Raw genomic sequence first — 24,513 nt, forward strand, 5'->3', positions numbered from 1 at the left:
AATGATTGCACAGTAATGTCCCTTGCTCTGTGAGAAAAATTTCTGTTTTAATGACTGTATACTGTGAAGTCTTGGTGCTAGAATTTGGAGGGATGTGATACATGACTACAAAAACAAATTGGTTGTTTTCTGTTTCATAGCATTCATTGTTTGACATCAAAGTATGTGAGAGAAATGTCATGTAAAAATGTGCATTACTCTGGCTGCTCTCTTAGGTATTTAAGAGAAATGTCTGAACTTTGATTTTTAGAGGATGCTCTACTGAAAATTTCAAAGCTGTAATCAATGCTACGTGCTGCTTGGAAACTTTTCAGGTGGAGTAAAGGAATTTATCTCAGAATTTGTAGTTCTTGAATAAAGTGCTTACTGTCTTTCTCACTGGAATAGGAAGGGTAGAAAAATGACATTATTCAGGATAACCTAATTTTTGGAGAGTCTTGCCAAAATGGTTTGCTTGCTTCACTGTTTATTAGTACCTACCAAGTAAAACTTCCCCAAAGTTCTAGTGACTTCAGTGTTTCACCTAGTTGATACTTATCTGTGGCCATTACAAAGATGCAGTATTTCAGTATTATTTCTACAAAACCAAAAATAGTGCGGCTAGCAGGGATATTTTGTTTGAATGTTTGAAAGAAATTTAAATAAAAATAGGCTGACTTTTTACATCTGCATTAGAAACCTGGCCAAGCAATGTGGTGGCATACGTTATTGCTGAAACTGTATTTTATGTATTTAGAATTTTAAATGTCTTTGAAAAGCAGTGGACCTGAACCTAAATCATCTGGAATAAGGTTTTGAATGGCCTTTGGCAGCCTCTAGATACCAATCAGAATCTCACGGGAATTCAAGAGTTGTTGAACTACTAGATATAGTGTGAGCTAAGCACTTAACTGTTTCTGAAAAATCATTTACTACATTAAACTTGTGCTAAATAACTGAAAAATGCAGCCCCAATGAAAACTCTTCCCTGTATGCAGTTTCTCCTCCAGTGTTTTTACCTCCTTCTAGTAAAGGAGGAAATGCTGCTTCAGTTTCCTGGTGCTGAAGTCAAACCAGTGATCTCCAAACATTATTCATCAGTAAAAACTTTTTGAGCATGCAGCCCCCAATGTATTTATACTTATTTATTTATAAATTGTAGACAAATACTGCTGTAGTATGTTATGCAAACTATAAAACATGCACAATAGAAATTTAACAAATAATGAGATGAAGATAAAATAAACACTTTTAAAACTAAATTTAGAACATTAATAATAAATATATTTATGTATCTATAATTTTCTTCTTGCCCTGCAGTGGATTGTCTTGTGCATACACAGGGCTGCATACACTCCACTTTAGAGACTACTGGTATAAATGGTTCTTGTTCACTTTACTCTGGAGAGTTCCACAATTAGTGGAAAGGAAGCAAAATAGAGGGATTTTTGGACATGAGAAAATAGAAGAAAGACATATGTAGTATGATGCTTCTCTGTTCATTGTGGAATGTAGGAACATACTTTGGAAAGGCATTGCAGTGTATAGGGATTTTGCTGCATTTTTTCTAATTAATAATCTCACCAGGAAGCAAAAATTAATAGTTTAGTGTTTGTGTTCCTAGCATTGTATTTTCCACAGAAGGTAGCTGAATTTTAAGAGGCCATTACAAATACTTAGAGTTCTGTTTAAATTTTTTTCCCAGAATGTATGTTAATCCTGGTCAATGTAGTAATAAAAAACTCAAAAGTGCAGCTACCTTGACAGTAACTGGAACTCTTCTCACTGAAGAGACACAGGAAGAAACAGGGCACTGTTCATGCATAAATTCACAACTCTGCCAGTTCAAAATGACATTTTGATGTTTATCTGCCAGGTGAGCAGTGTTTGACTGCAGAACTAATGGAAGAGTGAAGAGTAAATGAGTCAGTGATGCTGTTAAAAGCAACCATCTGGAGTGTGCAGTCTCATGGTTGCAGTGGTTTGACACTTTCAAAGTGTTCTAAAGTGCCAGGCAAGTTACCAACTTTATCAGAAGAGAAGGAACACAACTTAAATATTTTTGTCTTCTGTATTAAGCTTTTCCTCTTACGTTAAATAGCCTGTTCAAAGTCTTGCTTTGTCTTTCCTCAGTGCTGTTGGCAAAACTTTGTACTGTAACTTAAAGCAAAACACACAACTTCTTTTCATTTCTTCCCCATTCTGTATTTACAAGGGATTTCAATTGTACCTGAAATCACTTTAATACCCACATCTCTTTTATATCTTATGTTCTACCTCATTCAACAACAGTTTTGAGAGTCCTATTTTCTGTCATTTCTCGTTAGAGTTTGATCAACTCTTTTCATTTGCCGTTGTTTCTGTCATAAAGCAGTTTGGATTTAAGATACTAATTCCTGAGAAATTAATTTCTTGACTTTAAGATGTTAATGAATGTTTTCATGAGATGTTGTGTTTTTAGTCCTTACCTTTAACTTATTCTCATTGGCTCCAATTCTTTATTCATTTTATCATAGAGGTATCTTTTGGGACTATTTCCATTGGACACACTCTTACTGTAAAATCACTCACAGAATCATTCAAGACAGACAGCTGCTTTTTTCCCTGCTTTGATTATTGATTCCTATAGAGGAGAGAAACACAATTAGACTTTGTGGCATCACTGGTACTCTTTCAGAATAAGTTCTATTACTCTGCTACTAGCAGTGGTCCTAGTTGTTGATGGTTGGTCCAGAAGGATGGAGGTCGAGAGGCCCTGGTTGCTCTTTTGATCAGGTCTCTGATGATAAGATACGAACTTGTTAATATCTTTGGTTTAGTTGTTATTTTCTGCGTGAATGCTTGTGTCAGGTGACTCTCAGCCACGCTGTTCAGTGGTGACAGGGCAGTACTGTTACTGCTCCATGTGAAGGCAGACCAGGTGCGTTCTTCTGGCCTTGGACTCCAGGTACAAGGATTACTCTCTTCAGACAACCACTCTGTAAAATGGTTTGCTTCCTTTCCAGCACTCTGCTTAATGGCATAAGGAGCACCACTGCATTATAGGTGATATTATTTCTGCTGTCTTGCACTGCTCTGCTTAACAAAGTCAGCTTTAATTTGTGGTCTTTCTCAAGTTAATACAAACACTTTGAGGGTAACTGCTGAATCATTTGAGGGTAACTGCTTAGATCATTTAAAAGAGAGCTAAGTTGCGGCCTATAACGCTGAAGATGTAAATTAGTCTGCTTTGGGAAATGATAGAACCTATCTGACTTGAAGGCAAACCTAAATATAACAAGAGAGGTATTTTAAGGACTTAGAGGTGAATCATCAACTTCCATTCAAAACAAGTTATTTTCTTCTTAACTGGGATGCCCGATAAATAACCTTCCTCAATCTGGCCTGTTTTATTATCTGTGTATTCTTCTGAATATGTTCACTAATCTATTTTTCACATAGTGTCACATGAAATTATGCTTTGTTTAAGCTCAGATAAAGAATTCCAAGCTCTTTCACTCAGAAGGAGTTACCTCAAAAGTGCAGTTAAAATGGTATTTCTGCTGCCTGTGCAAAGCTGCCTACAGCAGTCTTGGAAGAACAAAATGCCTTGACAGAGTCTGAGTAATGTTTTGAATCCTCATTCCAAATGTGCATCTGAATTTGGGCGTCTTTGAACGTTCCTTGATGTCATCACATCATTTAGGCCACATAAACCCACTCTGAAATGGTCTGACATGTTAGTGACCTACACAATAAAGTAGAACCCGTTTCCTGCCCTTTTTTTTTTTTTTTCGGAAGCAAATGACAATGAGTCCCTCCAAACACCGTGGAGAGAATGTTTCTAATTATCTGTCCTGAAAAGGAGGATTACTGCTGTAGTTGCACTTCTAGGTGCCTGCTCTGATGGTAGTCACAAGGTAAAGCTATTGAGCTTTGCTGGTAAGCTGTGTAGCTGCAGGGAGGTGAAGGGAAGGACGAGTCTCTGGCACCAGAGCAGCACAGCCTCAGCCCACTAGAGGTCCTTTCCACTTTGCTCTTGAATCCAGGCTCTGCAGCCACCTTCTGGAAAGCAAACTTTCTCTGCCTTGAATTGTTCAGCAGCTCCCTAGGACAGCAAATACTAATCTGTGTGTGTGTGTATACACACATATATTTCGATGCTTGTCTCTTTTTTGACACTGTAGCTGACAGTCAAACAGTTTGAAACTGGATCCCCACGTGAGGTAGCTGTATTTCATGTGGTAGGATGCTGGCTTTTAGGAAAGCAGGTGAAATACTAGAAATTAGCTAAATCAAAACCTGCAAATTGATAGGAACCCCTGAACCCCTTTGAAGCAGAACCTGCAAAATGAGTGCTTAAGAAAGAAAAGCCTTTGTCCATTTGCCCTGGGGATAAATTTTAAAACTTCAGGGCCTATCTTGAAGGTCTTGCATTGGATTACAAAGGGTAGAGCGTGGCAAGGACAGAGAAAGAGATGCACAAGCTTGGGGACCAAAATTCAGAGATGAAAGGTGGGAAGTGCGGGAAATTCAGTGAGCAATAACAGGATTAAAGATTATAGATGCATATGGAAATTTGCATATGCAAAATTGTTTTCTGTATTGTCTTCAAAGCTGTCTCCTTGTTCCATCACACGTTCATCTCATTGATGTTTCAACTTTCACAGTAATTTTTAAATTGTGTTCTAGATAGCTGTAAATAGCTAGAAGATATTGGCATGTTTCTGGCTTCTTGGGCTGACATCGTTCCTTGGCTCTTGCAAAGTTAAGAGTGTGTGTGTCTGTATGCTGTTTTGTGATTCTACACTCTATTCCTGCTGCTCCCTGCTGGGAGTTACTTTTACATGACTGATAAAAGTCTTGAAGAAATTCATTCAGTAGTTTGATTGCTGAGAAGGATGCTGGGATGAGTGTGAACTGAAGGTATACTCTGAAAGGTTTAGTATCATGTATTCAGAGTTGTTCATATGCAAAGATTTGTCACAGAAGCTTGGTAACAACATCTTCTAAGTAATTGAGTTGTTTCTTTGGTCACTGTCCCTCTTTTGCCTCTCCTTGTTCTAAGTACCTTCCAGTTGGAAAGTAAATAGCTGGGCATGTCATATATCACTTTTGTGTGAAAAGAGGTGTCAGGAAGATGCTAAACTCACTAATTTTGATTGAAGGTACTCATTGTAAAATAGAAACATGAGTGATTTGCATTAGGGACAAAGACACTTATCTCAGTATTTATTTGACGTTCCCCTTGTAAGCTATGCTGTTAGTATATCGGCAAATGCAGATTCAGGTGGTCTGGGAAGAGTAGGATTTAGATGGATTTTTGTTAAATTTAGCTCGTGAGTGTTTTTAGCAAGAGTTTTAAAACAGGAGGAAAACAGCGATCAAAAATTTTTCAGATCTTTTCTACTCCTGTCATGTGTGGGGCAGCCTAGACAATGCCTCTCCCACGGGAGAAGGGGAACACACACAGTACACACAGCTCGTCTGTCCAGGCTCCTCTGGCTATGACTTCCTTTCATGGAAGGGTCTGTTCCTTCCCTGGGACAGGCTGCCCGGGGAGGTGGTGGAGTCACCATCCTGGAAGTGTTCAAAAAATGTGGATATTGCACTTAAGGACGTGGTTTAGAGATGGCTCATGGTGGTGTTGCTTAATTGACAGTTGGACTTAATGATCTTAGAAGTCTTTTCCAACCTTAGTGATTCTGTGATTAATGCTTGCTTAGTCCTGTCCAGATGTATTTTACTAAGTACTCCATGATTGGAGGAGTTTGGAAAGTGGCTCAGTCATCATTCAACATTATGTTCTGGGGCTTTAGATCATTTAGATCACACATGTGGAAAGAGGGACTGTATTATATTGAATTTATCTTTTTTGTTTGTTTTTTTTTATTTGTTTGTTTGGTTTTTTGCTGTTGGAAAAAATCATTTTTGTGGACCTAAGTAATGTGCCTGACTGTTTTCACTTGACAGAACTTTGATCATTAAAAAGGTTTCAGAAAAAAATAAACCTTTAAAATACGGATGTGGTATAGATTTTGTTCGGGTCATTAGTGTGTGAGATAAGGGATTCATTACTTTGTCTAATTTTTTTTTTTTTAAACTTTACTTTTTGTTTGTTTTCTTTGGTTTCTGTGGTTGGATTGCTGCAGTTTATGGCTAGCCATATATTTAGCAAACATAATAAACAAGGTTAGATGCATTAGCAAGTATGTGGAAGACTGGAAAGTTACAGTTGTAAAAGTTTCGATGGGACCTCGCTGGCAACAGAGGGTCAGTACTAAGCAGTGAAGGATACTAAGGAGAACAGGCTGAGAAGTGTAGATTAAGTTGAATTTATGGCAGAGTGGAAGAGCTAAAAGGGAAACCCCTGATCTCAAACCATTTGAAGACCAGCTTAGCTGATCACAAAACGATAATTATTTGTCTGACAGTATTACAGTCGGTACAAGTTGCCTGTAACCCTTCCATTCCAATTGGAAAACAAAAATATCTGCCTGGTTATGATGTGTGGACCATATCTGGGATCCCTTTCTGCTGAAAGGATTTTGTTTGGGCTCTCAGCAGCATTTACTTTGCTAAGCATTACTAAGCTTAACTTCTGAAAGAAGCTGTCTATGTATGCACAATCTATGCATGTAAGTGCATTGATCTTATTTAACCTTAGTAGCATTTTAAGGCCATTAAATGCTTGTTTTCATAATCTTTAAATGATGTTTCCTGTTTAGTAATTAATTATTCAGGCTTAATGCTCACTAATGAATCTTACTATTTGAAATAGGTAATGTGCTTCTTAAGAGCTTAGTAGCAACTGAGTACTTCTGAAAAAGAGTACTTTTTGGGCCTTTTTTTTCTTAAACTAAAAAATAAATGGGGAAAAAAAACCCTGCAAAGCCCATCTGACTTGTTCTTTTCATGGTTACCTTGAAGTAATTTTCAAATAATGAATTTGAGGTAAGATATTATAGGATACAGGACATATATCAGCAGCTGTGAATTTTGAGTACCAGATCTGTAATCTTATAGAATGGCTCTTTTCCCCTTCTCTGATACTTGGGAAGTATAATGAGATCTGCCAGGACAGTGTATCCACTCATTTTTTAATTTGGTAGCTAGACTGGTAGCTTTAATTCTTTAAATTATTCCAGTTGTGAGGAGCCACAGAAAGATCTAGCACAAATCTGTGCAGAAAAATTTAAGTTGGCCGTATGTATTTGTTACATGGGGTGTATGTTGTTCCAGTGCTAAGAATGACTCTCTGATACTGTAACATGAAGTTGTATCCCTATCTTAAAAAGTACGTGCAATAGGATATTTAATAGGACAGGGATTTATAATTTTTGTATATTTGTTAGCATTCACCTGACTTGGCTGGATTTTTAAGTGCTCTGAAAATGCCATGGCTGACCATGATGTCTATGTTATACCCTTTTAGTCTAGTACATACACAAGTGTGGTTAGCAACTGATATTCTTTAGTGTTTGTTGTATTTCTTTAGCAAAATCAGGTTTTTTTTCTGTGCTGTTCTGTGACTTGATTTCCTTAGTTGTAGATGAGTTTTAATACAGTGCATGAAAACATTGCTTTGCTTATAAATATTGTTAAAATCCAAACCATGTGATTAATTCCTCCTATATTGTAAGAAAATATATAGTGGTTTTGTTTACCTTTGAATTATGTTGGTGTTGATCTTCAGATCAGGTTTTTTTATATTTTGTATACTAGTTTTCTTCTATAGTTATATGCATAGACGTGCAGACTGTGAGGGCACTAACACCCAGGATTAACCTGCTACCTTGAGACACTTGCAACCAAAAGCTAAAGAGGGCCAAGCCAACAAATTTAAGTCCAGGGAACAGGCACAGTTGTCAGTAGAGGCTGGATCTATCTGCTCAGAGAGGCACAATGCTCAGTGGCACTGATGAACAAACAGATCATTCCTACTCCTGGGGAAATTCTGAAGGGGAGTTTGCAAGCTTTTTTGCATACTTCCTTTTTAAGTCCTCTTTTGTATAGGAAGAGAAAGAGCTATTTCAAGCCCAGTTTGTGGTGTGGTAGTTGAAACTCCAGCTGAATTCCCTCTGTTTTTGTAGTTCATATTTAGGCTTCACTGTCTTTCAGTGTATCTGCATATATTCTGTGTTGATTCCAAACAACTGAGATTGAGCTCTGCAGGTGAAGTGGAATTACATTTTCTTTGTTGCTTAGGATACACTTTAGTTTTTTGGGATGTTCTGCTGGATTTAAGAGCTTATGTGGTTCAGGTCTGCTTTCTTCTCTGCCTGGTATTATGGGGCCCACAGTGTGTAATAAGAATAAAATAATCACAATAGTTTAATTTTTGGGGACAAAGACCTGGATGACAAGAAGGTGTTAGCATCTGATTCATGCAGAACAGAAACCCTAGGAGCGGTGGGATTTCCTGAGGTGACTCATTCTCACTTTTACTCGGTATCATTTAACTAAAAGAAAAATTCTAACCAGCGTTGTGAAGTGAAAGATCTATTCAGGGACAGTGCTTTATGTCAGTTTTGCTAAGATCTTTTTATCATGAGTATAGGAAATCCTTTCTTTCTAGAATTTCTAAAACCTTACCTTTACAAAGCTGCCCAAAGTATAGATACAGAAACTCCTTTAGAAGTATGTTTTCCTACTTGTCTTTTCCACCCCAAAATTGCAAGCAAACCAAAAATCGTTTTGGCATTTCTCATCTTGAGTTTTGGACCTTGTAACGACTGGTCTTTGTTTGGTGGGAATTTGCCTGTACACAAATGTACTTTTTCAGGCTTGTGCCTGCTGGTGACACAGCCACCTGGAGCCAAACCAGTTCATTTAAGAGAAAATGGACAATAAAACATCCAGAAGTGAAAGGTCAGGCTGTGGGGACAGTCATAAGTGTGGCAGTGTGGATTACTAGAAGTGCATTGGGGTTGAAGAATCGTCCTGACAAGTCACGCAGTACAAAGGAGGCTGTTAAATCCTTTTGTGTTTGTCTCCTCTTGCTTGCTCACTTTGCTAGAGATAAATAGAGCAAACAACACAAACAAACCCCTAACACCGTGGGCCTGCACACAGGTAGAAGCTGATGGTTGAAATGTAACAAACAATGCTGAGGTGTCTGATTTAAAAATCTGGGGTAGTTATTTAAAATTCCCCTAATTCACTGGAGCTTTGTTGAAGCAAAGTTCATCAAAACCTGACCACCTGTTTTAGTGCTGGAGAAAACTGATGATTTCTCTAGAAGTTGTCCTGTCTTGTATTCTGTGAAGCACGAGGAGGGTACTGCTGCTTTTGATCAGTATCTATTTTAATGTCAGGGAAAAGAAGGTCTTGAAAAGGCAGGAGCTTTTTGTTCTTCATTGCTGTTCCCTCCTTACTCCTAAGGAGAAAAGTTCCTGTTTCTCCCCTCTCTCACTTTCAAACCTAAACCCCTCTCATTAACTATCAGGCACATAGCACATCAATACTTGTATTACAGCCCTGTTCATGTACATACTTAGGTAATCTTTAAAGACAGATGTACTGGCACTGCAAGCAAATACAGATGTTATAGCTATATTGAGGTGGTTGTGGACAGCAATTGCTTCATTGGGTAGACATCAGAAGTAAATCTCACTAGCATAATTCCCTCTTGGCAGAGGATTTCAGATTTTTTTTTTACAGGGTGGACTTGCATTAATTAGTAACATTTCTAAGATTTTTCTAAATTTTAAGACTTGCCTCATGCTCTTGTGCCTGTAGCTCTGAAATGCTGAAAATATCTCACAGTCAGTCTCCTAAAATGTGAATTCTAATGAGCTAGAGGTCTGAACTGGAACAAGAAGACAGGAGTCAAAGGGAACTCTACTAGCTGGGTGGCATGCTCCTGTGTATGATGGAATTTTTTCAGAGCATAAATGGCATTTGGATATTTCCACCGTTATGAAACCATTTACACTTTTGCCCACTCTGTCCCTGCAGTCTCCTTGATAAGAAGCATCTTGCCCATGCGCAGTTCAAAGTGGAATTTTGTGTTGTTTTTATCACCCTCTCCGCCCTTAACCTTTCTTGGGGGTAGAGGGAGAAATAGGGATGATGTTCCAGAGGGAATATGTCACCTTATTGCTCATTATTCATCTCTTGACTTCAAAGGGCATGAATTCTCCTTCCCATCCTCTTTTAGACTGTTTTGTTCCTCCTGTCAGTGAGAACGCTCCTCATTATTAGAGGCGAACAGCCCATTCTGTCTTAGTCAATTGTGTTTGCTGTTCTAATGGTTCTGACTCTGAGCAAGGGGGATGATCTCCTGGGAGGCTCTGGAGATGCCATTGTTGGGTTTGTGGCACTGTTCTGTTCTTTGTTCTTTATTTCTTAAGAACAGCACATAGTTAGGGTTGGAACTCCATTGCGTGTAGAACTCGACTGCTTCTGGAGTGACTTGAGAAAGTTAAAGCCCCTTAGCAAATCCCAGGATTGGTCACCTAACACTTTATTTTTATAATGCTTTCTATTTGTGTGTTGGCATTGTGACTCTTCAGAATCATGCATGTCTGAGGCTTGTTATCTAGTGAAATCTCTTGTGCAAATGGTCTCTGATTATTTGTTCCTGGGAATGTGTCTTGTGGACAACAGTGGAAAAAGCCCAGTTTTTCAGGCTGCTGTTCCAGAGCATTTCATTTGCTATTTTTGTGTCTGCCTTTCCACAGCATACCCTCGAGTCTTTTGACAAGGTAAATATTAGCACTGGGAACTTAATTACCTTCACTTTGTTTATCTCTTGTAGACAGATGCCTGTTCCTTCTTAGATTGATTCAGATGGCAATGGGATATTGAGAGTAGCAGGATCTCTTGCATATTCCAAATTAGGTAGATTCACAAATGTTTGCGGTGTTGGACCTGGAGGTAAGCATAGGTTAATGCTTTCCATGGAATGATTTGGAAAACGTGCATATATTGCAATTTGTAATGTCTGAACAAGATTTTCTGTAGCACTGTACTGTGCTGGAATGGAACAAGACCTGAACCTTTGCCTCAAAGGGGATAAACTTCTGATCAGTCCATTTACAGACAAGAGAGTAGGAAATCAGACACAAGAAAATAATTGTCAACACGTAAAAGCACATATCTTGTATTTTAATAGTTAAAGGGTGTTGCTTTTCCAGAAAGAATTGAGTAACTGCTTAGAAAGGAATATCTATGCAGTTTTCTGGGGAATGTGAAGCTGCAGAAGGAAGGAAATTCCAGGTTAGGGAGGCCTATATGGAAGAAAGCATATAACAGTGCAGAAGGGCATGGAGATATAAATATAGAATGTCAGTAAAAGTGTATGACTCATACTGCTGTAGTAGCATAGTGCAGAATTTAGTTGCAGAGGTACAGAACAAAAACCCTATGGTATACTATGATGCATTTGCAGATAGTTTTCTGTAGCTGGTTAATGTTTTATGCATCCTGCTTTTTTGGAGGCATCACCAAATTATGCTTTGATTTTGGGTTTTTATTTTCCCCTTCTTTTTGTTAGGACTTTGTTTTTAGATGAAGAGTTAAGTCCTCTATTGAACCTTGAATGCAGCAGTTCTGTTTGCTGGGTAGAGATGAGTTAGATTTGTTTTTAATCATGTAACTAAATTTAGCCAGCAATCTGCATTTTAAGGCATTGCTATTAAAAGTCTAAAAGTGAGATATGTATCGTAGTTTGAATTTAAAATGAGCCAGAGGCACAGCTGGTGAGGCAGTCATGACTCTAATCATGAGTGGAGGGAAATGAGAAGGGAATTTTCTCATCTTGCAGGATGAATGCAAAGTCTGATAGGTGCTTTAAATTCTACCCTTGCCCCCAGACCCCTTTCCCAGCTTTATTTCATGATTGCATGGACTTCATGACCTTCTCTCCCATTTTCATTTTTCAGTCAAGATCATGTATCTGTTTGCTATCAGCAGTATGAACACAAGTTCACAAGCATTTGAATTCTTATATTTTAATTTCTTTTGCTTCCTTCAGAGGCTTGTATGGTACTTCATGTTTCCAGTCTCTCCTCTAAGAAAAAAATGGCATTTATCCCATCTGAAACCCGAACCCAGAGACAGGACTTCCAAGGTATCTGGAGAGTCTTGGAATTTGCTGTACTCAAAAGTTATTTTTGTTCAATCTTTCAAAGCAGTGAATCATTCTGTTAAGTATGTGAATAATCTTATTGTGCGGGTATTGCCCATCTTGAGACATAACTTGGTGTTGACTATGGAGGCAAAAAAGAAAGAGTATATCTGGTTTTTAATGAATGAAGGTCAAAGCTCTTTAGATGTTTAATGATGTCCACAGTCCTGGTAAAGATGGATCTGTTGGTAAAGTGCATGACAAACTTAGCATGTCATGGAAACTGCAGGTTATCTCTAGTCTGTCATATGGAATATTAAATTGGCTTGACACACTGCCTTTAGCAATATTTGCTGTGCCCAAACTCCCATTTCCCAAGGCTGTTTTGCAGCCAGATCAGTTCCTTGGCTTGGTTTACCTTCTCTGTCACAAATAATTCAAGACCAATGAAGGCTGGTGGCCTAGTGGGGAGACCAACTGTTTGGGTCCAAAGTTTCTCAGGCTGTCTTGGTGTAAGGTGCCTAAGGAATTCTCATTCTGTACTTTGAATATTTTAGTCTGTGTTGAAAGGATGTCACGGTCCTGGTGTCGTCTCTTGATGAGTCCCCCACATCCTCAAGGTTTTACCTGCCTGGCTGAGTATATTCCATTGTATCACATTGTCATACAAGTCCTTCAGTGTTCAATGTCTTGATATCTCCAGGAGGCTCTGAAAGGAGACTGGATGATTTTCTCCTTTTTTTTTCCTCCTTTTTTTTTTTTTTTTCTTAGCAGGAGGAGTGGATCACAGTGAGAAGCCAGTTGTTGGCTGGATCACAGATGAGCCTCTGACTCAAGTGGTGTGAAATCCCTTGTTGATTTGTCTTGCCCACATACATGCCTGTGGTTAAATTGATCATCAGATTTGGGGACATCCGATGTAGCTCAGAATGGCAGAAATTTTTGGCCCACTTCAAGAGTATAGGAGTTTTAATTGACAAATCCATACCTGTTGCAGGAGGACTGGTGATGTCCTTATGGTTTTCTTCCTGTGACACCTGTGGTTGAATGTTTAAACCTGTTTACAGGGTGCTTGGAAAACCATGGGAACTGCAGTATGTTGTGTGGATGCTCTGTGGGCTATTCTGAAGCAGCTGTGTATTGCAGCCTGTGGCTGCAGAAGGCTGAAAGTAGCAGTTGAAATATCTCTGGTTTTCTGTTGCTGTCATCTCTGAAATGCTTTTGCTGCCTTGTTTGAACTTCCCTGATGAGGCGTGACCTCAATGCTGTGCATAAATTTGTGTTTTAGTGATACATTTTTAATAGCTGTTATGAATGAATATGGAAAAAAATTCAGGAGTGTGCCTTATTATATGAAGTTGCAGAGGGAGGTCAGAGGTCATAGAAAGTTGCAGAAGTCTGTAAGGAGGTCATAGAAAGAAGATGTGTGAGGAGATGTGGACAGCTCTGGTACACTGAACTCCTGTGTGAGGATCAAGGGGCCATTTAAACCCTTGTCAGAACATATAATCCTGCTTTGTACTGAAACCATGCACAAGTTCAGGTGTTAGGCTGCAGGTATGGTCATGATGCCTGGTTTCCAGCTGCTGAATTAAAGCTGTCTACAGCCAAGAAGGAATTAGGGATGGATAGATGGATGTTTTTCTGTAAGGTTGTGCTGCACAAAGGCTGTTTCTAGGTAGATGAGGAAGTTTCTCAGAAGGATTGAAGGACATTAGTGATTTTCCTGAAGGACAGCAGAGATCTGTAGATGTGGGAGAAGTGTTGCTCTGTGTGGGGCAGGGAGGAGGCAAGAGGCAGCCTCTAAATGTCAATTTTTAATGCCTGTCCTTGTGAATTTTCATGTGAAAGGAAGCATTAGGGATTTTATATAGAACTTCGTATTTCAAATCTGAAATTAAACATTCAGTGTGAATATCCAGAGTTCATTTGAAAAGTAATCGTTAAAGCAACCGTGAATTGAGATAGCCTAGATGAACTCTTTCATCTAGTATTTATGAAAGATAGTTCAAAGCTTGCCTGGATACCAAGTGGAGACTTCAAGGAGATAACACTAGTGCAATCATGATATTATCTTAAAACAGGAAAATTGATACAAAGATAAATCTTAGTCTAGTGAAAATAAGTAAATTTTAATGTGCCTGTTTGTCTGTTGTGTTCTACTGAGAAACCAACCTATTTTTAAAACTAAGATACTTATTTTCTTATTGCTGATTCTCTCCAAATAGTTACGTGGCTGAGCAGATTGATTAAGAAAGTGCTAACAGGGAAAAATGACATGCTCTGCAGCCTCATCAGCAGTATGAAACAGCACAGGAAGAGCTATAGTGTCAGGCAGGAAGCCACTAGAAGTGCTTTATGCAATGTTGCTGGATTTGCAATACTCCTAAGGCTGTGAACTTGCAATTTTGAGGCCATTCTCAACTGTCTGTGCTTTGGACAGAAGGATGATGTGAAGAAAATGCAGAAGGGCCCTCCCTTCTGGTAGTGGTTTGCTAGTGTAGTGCTTCAAGCCCTTGAATATGTATGTACCTTCATCTGTATTCTGTGAGGGACGCGAGCGCATGGTTTGGATGATTTGCTGCTGTGTGTACACTGATGCAAAATGCTGTGTTTACAGTTCAAAGAGCACGAGGAAACTAGATCTGTATGATGGTGTAGAATCTCAAACAATGTAAAATTCTGTTGTGTGTACTGTTTACTTAGGGAGCTGTCGGAAAGTTTTTTCTTAAAAATCTTCTCCCCCTGTCCTTTTTTTAGCTTTCTGAACTGCTGTACTCTATGGTTCATTCAGGCTGCACACTGGAATGACACAAGGTGCACGAATTATGTCTATTATTCCCTAATTCCAAGTAGTATTTGGCATGCTCTGACCTTTATTTGATGTAGCATTTGCTTCTGAAACAATGAACAGTTGCAATAAAGTCATGTGGGACAAGGTGGATGTTCCCAGTAAAGGTGTTGAAGTGCCTTTTGAAATTGGAGCCTCCATGCTCAGAACATGACAAGACCGAGATCTTAGGGAGCTTTGTTAGTATCTTAGAAGAACTGAAAAGCTTTCTAATGTTGTATGCTATGCTTCTTTCTCAAAAGTTGTAGAAATAACTCTTGCCTTTTTTGTGCCCTCTTACTGTATAGAGTCTGGGATGAAATATCTTTTTTTTTAAATTTTTTTTCCTTTTTTTCTGATGCCTCAGCCACTTCCATGGCTGATGTACTCTGTCCAGTTGACTCATCATTGTGTATGTTTTCTTGACTTCTAATTAAAATCTGTTCTAGTCTAATATTAGACCAGCAGTCCTTGTTATATCACCCTTCATTCTTAAGTAATTCATCCCGCAACCTCCTTACTCTGTGTGACTAATGTCTTTTTCTTAAATATTCTTAGAACATTTTAAAATACCATCTATATTATAAGTAGCACAGTAGCAATACCTCTCATTACAATTGCTTAACGCTTTCTGTCATAGCTCAGTGCTTTCTTTTGCTTAGGATTTTGACAAGACTTTAACCTTTGGCGGAATTTTCCATGCAGTGGTGTTTGCCTCAGCCTAAAATTTCCACTTGAGACTGGTTTTTTTTATTTTGTTTTGTTTGTTTGCTGAAAGTATAATCGGTATTTCATAGAGAAGGCACATCTAAATCGGCTTCTGTTACTTTCTCTCACAGAAAAGACAGATTTATGTACTTCCTTCTATTTTTTTGTAAAGGATGCTTAGGCAGATGTTTTTGGCTGAAAAATGGAAACGGTTGTCTATTAGCAGGAGACTGTGCATGGGAGGGGGAATGCTCACCAAACAGGAATAAGTCTAGGGAAGGAATATCTGTCAGTAAGAAGTGAGAACTGAATTGATGAGTGCTGAGAAGGAACTGGTTGTTACCTAATCTTTAGGCATTCAAGAAATTCTTCCTGAAAGCAAAAATTAATTTATCTGGCTTTAATTTTTTTTAGTGGATGTTCTCCATTTTTTCCTTCTAACAACCACCTGAAACTTGTTTCCCTTATAGTGGCAAAAAGGAAAAAAGATAATTGCAGTGATTTCTGTTTGTAATCAGAAACAGTTTACATTCTCCTAAAGGTTCTGTTTGATTTTACATGTGTAAGTAATTACTTGCTTGCTTGTCCAGTTAAAGAAAATAAAATCTGTGGGTGGAAGGTGTTTTATTGTAGCTAAGCATTATTTCTGCTTTAATCCTTCATATATGCTGCAGTCTTCAGTTCCACTGGAGCAGTACCCTGATGGGATGATGCAAAGGATGATTTTTGTTATCTGAGTGGATGATGTTTCTTGTTCATATCTGAGTCCAGACAGAGAACTAGATTTAGTTAGGGAAAGAATTTTTCCCTCTGAAAGGTAGAGTTGAGAGAAACCTTTACTGCCTCTGTGTACAGGATGGTGTTATAGACTCTGAGGATGTGGGTCTGAATTATCAATACACTGCTGGCCTTTTCAGAGGCCTTGCAGGTTGCTGATGTTTTTGCCTATGGCATTTGATACTTTTGGCTTCTGAGAGCTGAAATGTTTAGTTCAACTGTGATCCTAGGGGTCAGTACAGCAATGTTTGGGTAGGGCTTGAGAGCCTGTGGTATATTAATCATCTAACTAGATGTTACAGAAATTCTTACTGGCTTTAGATTTCATGAAACTCAGTTCCTGTAGTTGACACAAAACAGAGCAGCCTGCCTGTCCTTTCTCAGTCCACTAACAGGGTTCTAGATAGGTGCAGCAACCTGGTCTGATGTAAAAGCCTGAAGGTTAGTCTACATTTAAATTTACTGTATACATGCTGATGCAGGGGTTTTGCAATGTTTTTGCAACTGCAGATGTTTTTAGCAGAGATCTATATAAATTATGAAGTGAATATACTAACTTCAGAGCAAGCATGTGTTTTAAACCTCAAACTGAATTCCTAATCTCTGTAAGGTATACTAGTAGTTCTCTTAATGAAACTTATTTTAATCCTTTAACCTAATAAAATGTAGCTACTATGTTAAGAGGCGTCACTTTTATTGACAGTAGTATGTGACTGGTTTCAGCTTTTCCCTGAACTGCTAGGAAGCTGTGAAGGAAGAAATTTCTTCTGCCCTTGAGAGAAAAGGACAACTAATTTTATCACTTAATTATTTCAGGAGAAGCATTATCAGTGAACACAGAGAATGCATCTGAAAAACTTGTGATGATTGGAGAAGAAATACCACTGCTAGCAGATTTGTAAGGAAAAAGCATATACTTCTTGTGAATATAAAGTGAGGTTTCCAGTTTATTTACCAAATACATTATCACCTTAAACTCCACAAACCAGGAGTGCCCACCTGTGTCCCGGTCAAGAGGCTTTAACAGTCTGCAAAGGAAAAGGGAGGTGTTCAGATTTCCTAAGGTTTGTGTTCTGGCATCTGTTTAGAAACCCTTCAGTTGTCATCTTGGGGTGGTGTGACCAGTATCCCCTGTGCCCAGCCCCTCTGTGGGGAATGTATGTACTGACTGAGAGGGAGAAGTGTCTGTGTTTAAGCAGACTTGCTGAACTGGATGGTATTTTCCCCAAATCCGTGTCGTTTGGCTTATAAACTCAAGGTCATTGCAGGTTTCTGTCTGGGCTGGAATGTGGGTTGCTCCTTCTGGTTAAAACCAAATTGAGAACTTTAACTTATGCTGTGTGTATATGACTTCTTTACTGGAAGGCCAGAAGGGACAGCTTTTCATGACTTACCTGCAGAGATCTAGTTACTTCATTAAGAAAATGAAGCTGTCACTTAGTAGGGTTTTTTTTCCTTAATGCTGGGAACCAAAGGTAAAAGCATTGCTTTATGGATGTTATCCATACTGGAGAATGGCATTTTGGTGTCAGTCCTGCAGCAGTGAACCTGGTATAATATGTGGAGAGAAAGGTGAGCCATATACTGCTGATTTCATTTGAAGTTATGTTTCCTTGGTCAGCATGTGATTCCTGTGGAAACAAACCAGTGCATTTCCAATGCTTAATGACAGTTGTGGTGATGTTCTGACTAACCAGCTGCTGTCCTGAGGGCTGTTACTCTGCTAACAATAGTGATGACAGAAGGTAACTTCTATCAGGAAAACACCACCTGTGTTAAATACAGGTCAGGCAATGGATGTCTCTGTGGCAAAGACTGGGAATGGAGAAGAAATGTCTTTTCATAATCTTTTGTGTATCAGAATAAACTGTTTTGTGTGTGCTTCTGTTAACCTAAAATATGTCCTCTGTATAACCAAAGTGTATATCATACTCAGAATATCCAGGCTGTGCAGCTTTACTGACATGGTTTTATTTATATCCCAGGCCACCATACAGATGTTATTCTGCTAGAAAACAAGTTAATGAAGTATGAGTAGCTACATAGAAGTAGATCATAATATCTTGAGCTAGTAATTAATGTTTTTTTTATTTCTGCTCCCAGAAATAAGTTTTCACTAGGCTTTTGAAGCTGTAGGTAAGATGCTTTAAGAAGTTCTAGTTTTGAATTGGTATCCACATGTTCCAGAAACTTAGTGAATTAGTAATCTCGAAATGTGTTTTTTGTTTAGAAACTGGCAAGGTATTTACCTGGGGCAGAGCGGACTACGGGCAACTTGGAAGGCATGCAGTGGTTCCTGATGGGCAGGAGTTGTGCACAGCATCTGAACAATGCTTGGAGCTGTTGTGTAACGTCCCCGTTTCAGTGCCTTGCCTAAATGGAGCATCTCAGGTAAAGAAGAAAATTATCATTCCCCCCACCTTTCTTTTTGGTGCATTAAAATAATCAGGACAATTTCCTAATAGAACCCTTTCAAATGCTGCAGCACAAGCCCTTGCTGCTCTTCCTGTAAGCTCAGAAGTTAATATGATTCGATTATTTCAAATATTTTAAAAGTTTTTTGCATTCAGAAACTGATTTTTCCTTGGTGGAACCAGAATTACTGTTAGCACAGGATGTCAGGGTCTCCAATATCAATGTGTGCAGGAGACAGTTGCACCTGCAACAAGCCTAACACATGAGGTGGAACTCTGTCCTGTTGCAGCCCTACTTTTGTCTGAAACTTCGAAAACCAGTGCCCTACAAATCACAAATGGTGGTGCCTCTGAGCCAGGGGAGAGGCTTGCACAGCCATATAAAGTTCTCCTGGTTTTTATTGCAGCTGAGAAGAGTGGAAATTCCCAGTACTGTGTGGGTAGGAACAGAAAGTTGTGGTGTGATCGAGCCATGTGGTTCATGGCTGATCCAGGTCTTCTGCCAGAATGCTTACTCTTGATCTGTTATGAAGCTTGATAAACCTACAGTTTGAGGTGTAGGGTAAGTGAAGAAGGGGAGACCTTCAGGAAAGCAGACATAGGAGAACAGGTAATAGAAGATGGACTTCGTTAGAAGTGCAGCCTTATTGGTTTAATATCAGATTAATGATCTGTCCACATGTCAATCTCAAAAGAGTGCAGTCAGCCAAGGCACTGAACTTTAGCAAGGGGTTAAAGAAAACCAGTAAAGCTTCTGAAGAACAGCCTTGTTCTCAAAAAGGCTGAAGAATTAAGACCAACCAAAAAGTGCTCCAGCCACACAGTCCAAGTTGCCAAAGGCGAAGGCAGGGATAGGGAGAATGAAGCATTGTCTGCTGTAGGAGGAGACCAGGTCTGAGACCATTTAAGGAACCTGACGGTACACAAGTCCATGGGATCTGGTTTGATACATCTGTGGGTCCTGAGGGAACTGGCAGAGGAATTGGATAAGCCACTGTCCAGTTGCCATCTACCTGGACTTGTGCAAAGCATTTGGCACTGTCCCACACAAGATTCTGTCTATAAACTGGAGAGACATGGATTTGATGGATGGACCACTTAGATAAGGAGTTGGATGGATCTTTACAGTCAAAGAGTTGAGGTCAATGGCTTGATGTCAGACTGGAGACCAGTGAGGAGTGACGTTCCCCAGGGGTTGGTTTTGGTTGGTATTGGGACGAGCATCCCAAGTGGTACTGCCGGTGACAGGGACGGTGTGATCAAGTGCACTCTCAGCAATCTTGCCAATGACGCCATGTGTGATGTGGTGAACGTACTGGAAGGAAGGGATGCCATCAGAGGGACCTTGACAGCCTGGAGAAGCGGGCCCACATGAACCTCATGAAGTTCAACAAGGCCAAGTGTAAGGTCCTGCACATGTTTTGGGGCAATCTAAGTGCAAATACAGGCTGGGTGGAGAATGGATTGAGAGCAGCCCTGAGGAGATGGACTTGGGGATGTCGGTGAATGAGAAGCTTGGCAGTCACCGGCCATGTGCACTTTCAGCCCAGAAAGCCAACAGCATCTTGGGCTGCATCAAAAGCAGTGTGGGCAGCAGGTCAGGGGAGGTGATTCTGCCCCTCTGCCCGGCTCTTGTGAGACCCCACCTGGAGTGCTGCATCCAGCTCTGGGACCACCAGCATAAGAAGGAGGTGGACCTATTGGAATGAGTCCAGAGGAGGGCCACAAAGATGATCAAACAGCTGGAGCACCTCTCCTATGAAGACAGGCCGGGAGAGTTGGGGTGGTTCATCCTGGGAGGAGACTCTGGGGTGACCTTATAGCACCTTCCATACCTAAAGGGGGCTTTTAAGAAAGATGAGGACAGACTTTTTAGTAGGGCCTGTGGCCACAGGACAAGGGGTAATGGTTTTCAACTAGAAGAGGGTAGGTTTATACTAGAAAAAAGGAATAAATTTTTTATGTTCAGGATGGTGAAAGAGGTTGCCCCAGGGAGGTTGCCCCATCCCTGGAAATGTTCAAGGTCACACTGGATAGGGCCCTGAGCAACCTGATCTAGTTGAAGATGTCCTTGCTTATTGTAGGAGGTTTGGACTTTATGACCTTTAAAGGTCACTTCCAGCTCAAACAATTTTGTGAAGCTCTTTGTAATGGTTTAGCCAATGGCCTTTCTCCAGCCTAAAAATAATAATATCACAGCTTTAGCTCAGGCTGTATAAGCATATAATGAATATTTCTTTACCTTATAACGTCCTTGAATGGCCTTGGAGTTCTTCTTTTCATATGGCTAATTTGATTACAAAATGATTTATCCTCAAGCATAAAGATGATCAGAAAGAAAACCTGACTCAAGTTATTTGCTGTAGTCTGACACCACGTGCAACCTGGACTGCATGCAAACCGTTTTCTTGTTCTTTTAGAGTCTGAGAGGCAGTGTATGAGTTGCATTAGGAAGAGCATTGCCAGCGGGTCAAGGGAGGTGATCCTACCCCTGTAGTCAGCCCCAGTGAGGCTGTATCTGGAGTGCTGTGACCAGTTCTGGGCTCCTCAGGACAAGAGAGACATGGAGCTTCTGGAGTGGGTCCAGTGGAGGGTGACAGAGGCGATGAGGGGACTGGAGCCTCTCTCTTACAAGGACAGGGAGGGAGCTGGGCCTGTTCTCAAGAAGAGATGTCTGAGAGGGGACCTGGTTGGTGTCTATAAATATCTGAAGGGAGCATGTCAGGAGGGTGGTGCCAGGCAATGGGACAAGAGGCAACAGGCAGAAACTGATGCATAGGAAGTTTCATCTGAATATGAGGAAGAACTTCTTTACTATGCAGATGACTGTGCACTAGAACAGATTGCCCAGAGAGGTTATGGAGTCTCATTCACTGGAGATATTCCAGAAGCTGCTTGACACAATCCTGTGCAATGTGCTCAAGGATGACCCTGCTTGAGCAGGGAGGTTGGACTACATGACCTGCTGTAGTCCCTTCCAGTCTTACCCACTCTGTGACTCTGTGATATGGCAATTGAACTGTTATCAGGCGATGTGCAGGTTCCATCTGGGCAGACAACCAGTCAAAAGGTGTGCATTTCCCTGTGGGGTAGTTGGCTGTCAAAATTCACAGGGTACAAAAGTACAGGTTGACAGCTTCAGCTGCAGTGTCGGTACTGCATCTCTGCCTCCTGGGAGTCTCCCACAGTGAGACTTTGGTTAGAAGAGTCGGCCTCTTCTCCTTCCCATCATCAGGGTTCTGTGGATGTGTGCACTCTCAGAGGTGAACTGGAGCTTCAGAGCCCATGATGCTGCACTAATGAATAATTTGTTTAGTCATTGTTGACTCCACTGGGTCTCAGACAGCTTTCTTACTCATTTTGATATGGGTGTCCCTACTTTTTGTCATTAGTTATCTATAGTCAGCTGTTTCACACTGTTTTTCATCTGTGCTTTGTGCAGTGTCTCATGAACGTACTTCTGTCATTTTTTGAACAATACAAAGCCAAGGCAGCTGTAGCTTTTGCACAGGGGAACTTATGCTTGACAGGACGAGTGATCCGTGAAAGTGAAGGGACGCATTCAGGTACGTTCCTTGAAAAGGAAGAGAAACAACAATCTCATCTTTATTCTGCTGCCCTCAGCGCTGTTCCTCCTTATAGACCTGTGAGAGACCTGATTTGAGTGATTAGTGATGGCAGTGTTCTGGAGCAGACATCATTCTTTGCAGAGATAACAGCGTGAAGATGATTTAAGAGCATCATTTGTACCCGAGGAGGAACTGTGTTGATGAGAAATGAAAAAAACAGATAGTAAGAGCCTAAATTGTTTCACTTCAAGATTACAAAATAATGCCAAAGCTAGAATTTATACTTGAAAATGCATTAAATTGCAGTACATAGGCTTTGTAGGGTTAGCTGTGTTTTGTTAATACACAAGTTATCCCTTTTCCCATTTGCCGTCATATGGAGATGGGGTTTGATTTGAGAGCTGAATTAAAAGAAATATAGAGAAATTAGTTCTTTTTCATGTTTACCTTGAATTAACAATTCCAATTTTTGTGTTTAATGCAGAAGGCAGTTTAACAGTTGAGGATTACAACTAATGATTTTTATCCATGGTCTGTTTTTATAAATCACTTCTAATGATTCAACTGAATTGTTGGCAAAGCTTCGGTGTGCTGATTGCTTCTGCACTTCAGTTGATATTGTTAAAGCCAAAGTGGAGAAACTAATCTAAGGATTAGAGGACAGTATGAAAGACACACTAGTTTACCTCAAGGACAGTGCAGGAAATTTAACCTCCTGTGTTGCTCCTTGTCTCTGTGCCCGTGCCTTACCTATTTTCTCCACCAAAGATCAGGGATTCTCCTTTCTTTGAACTGAAATTGTTGTAGTGTCTGTGTCTGCCACTTCAAAACCTGATTTTTGAAGTGTTGTGAGTGACCTATTCAGCTGTGAGTTTGACTTCATCTGAGAAACTTGTTTGAAAACGTTGACCTTGAAAAATATAAGCACTTTTTTTCTCTACACTGAAACAAAAGAAGAACAAAAGCCTGAGTTTTAGGTAATTATACACCAATCTGAGTATGTTTTCCTGGCAGCTTTAAGAGTGTGTGGAGGTTCCCGGTGTTGAACGTGTTTAAAGTTTTTGCCTTTTGTGACTGCAGGTCTATTTACTATTTCCTTCTCAGTGCTTTGGGGCATATCCACCATGGAATAGGCCAAGGCAGTGAGAAGAGGCTGTGTGAGACATTATGCATGCAGTGCTCTTGTGTTGCGGGGCGTCCTTGATTGGACCTCTTCAGAACATCTGACTCATCTGCTGCCTGATGCGCATTCACATCCACCGCTCTTCAGATGAAAGGACAATTAAATACAAATGGCCCGAAATATGATGAGTCTCTGTATTTAGCAGATGCTACAAAGACCTGGTTTAATGTTTCCTCCTTGTCAAAATGCTCTTCCAGTCTGTTTGATATTTTTGGCTGTAATAGCTATCCTTCCACTGTTTGTGGTATGTTCAGCATGTCATTCACATTGCAGCAAACATTTGCTGCAGCAATAAACAAGCGAGAAGTCTCTGTGCAGTGCTGAACGTTTCTTGCTAAGCTGGATGGAAAGAAGGGCTGCAGTTATTTTGGATGTGCGTGGCTTCACATGGAGCCATGTTTTCATCATATCCCTATCTACTTAAAGCAAGCTGTGTTAGATCACAGTTTTTTGAGGAGGGATCTCTGAAATTTCAGTAAGGAAATTGAAAAATAACCATCACTCAACTTGAATCTTGATGGTGGATGTAGGTACCAGTTGTGTCAGGGAATGAAAATACCTGATAGACCTGTGGCAACCTGTGCCTACTGTGTTTATCCTGATCCTCCTGTGATCCATAGTTGCAATGGGTATGTTCATCTCAGTGTGTGTTCATCCCTTGCTATACAGATTGCTTTGGATCCACTGTATGGTTCCTTTTTTTCAGGGAACACTGTCATAAATGCCCACATTCTCATGGCCCTTTGCAGTCAAAATTTATTGCTGTTCTTTTCAGTGCAGTTGCAGTGGGATCTCATTTTTGTTTGTGTTTGAAAGATAGCTTTGGTTTTAGTATGCTCTTGTTTTTTTCCTTTTCCCCATTCATGGTGCAAAACATTAAGCAGCTGCCTACAAAACAAATCTAATATATCTGCTATGATGATAATTAGTTGTTTATTATATAACTGATAGGTTAATGTATAAGCATAGTTATTACCTTAACATGTAGTCACAACGATATT

The 24,513-nt window shown here is 39.9% G+C and overlaps 1 protein-coding gene across 1 annotated transcript in view; it reads left to right on the top strand.

The window, feature by feature from the left end:
• SERGEF (secretion regulating guanine nucleotide exchange factor) overlaps positions 1 to 24,513 on the top strand; it is a 152,919-nt gene that overhangs the window by 12,564 nt on the left and 115,842 nt on the right. Inside the window, 1 exon segment of the mRNA XM_050335845.1 lies at positions 18,577 to 18,737. Coding sequence (XP_050191802.1) covers positions 18,577 to 18,737 — 161 coding nt within the window.

Source organism: Myiozetetes cayanensis, unplaced genomic scaffold (assembly GCF_022539395.1).
Source record: "Myiozetetes cayanensis isolate MyiCay16 unplaced genomic scaffold, myiCay2020 scf6-25, whole genome shotgun sequence".
Classification (NCBI taxonomy): Eukaryota; Metazoa; Chordata; class Aves; order Passeriformes; family Tyrannidae; genus Myiozetetes; species Myiozetetes cayanensis.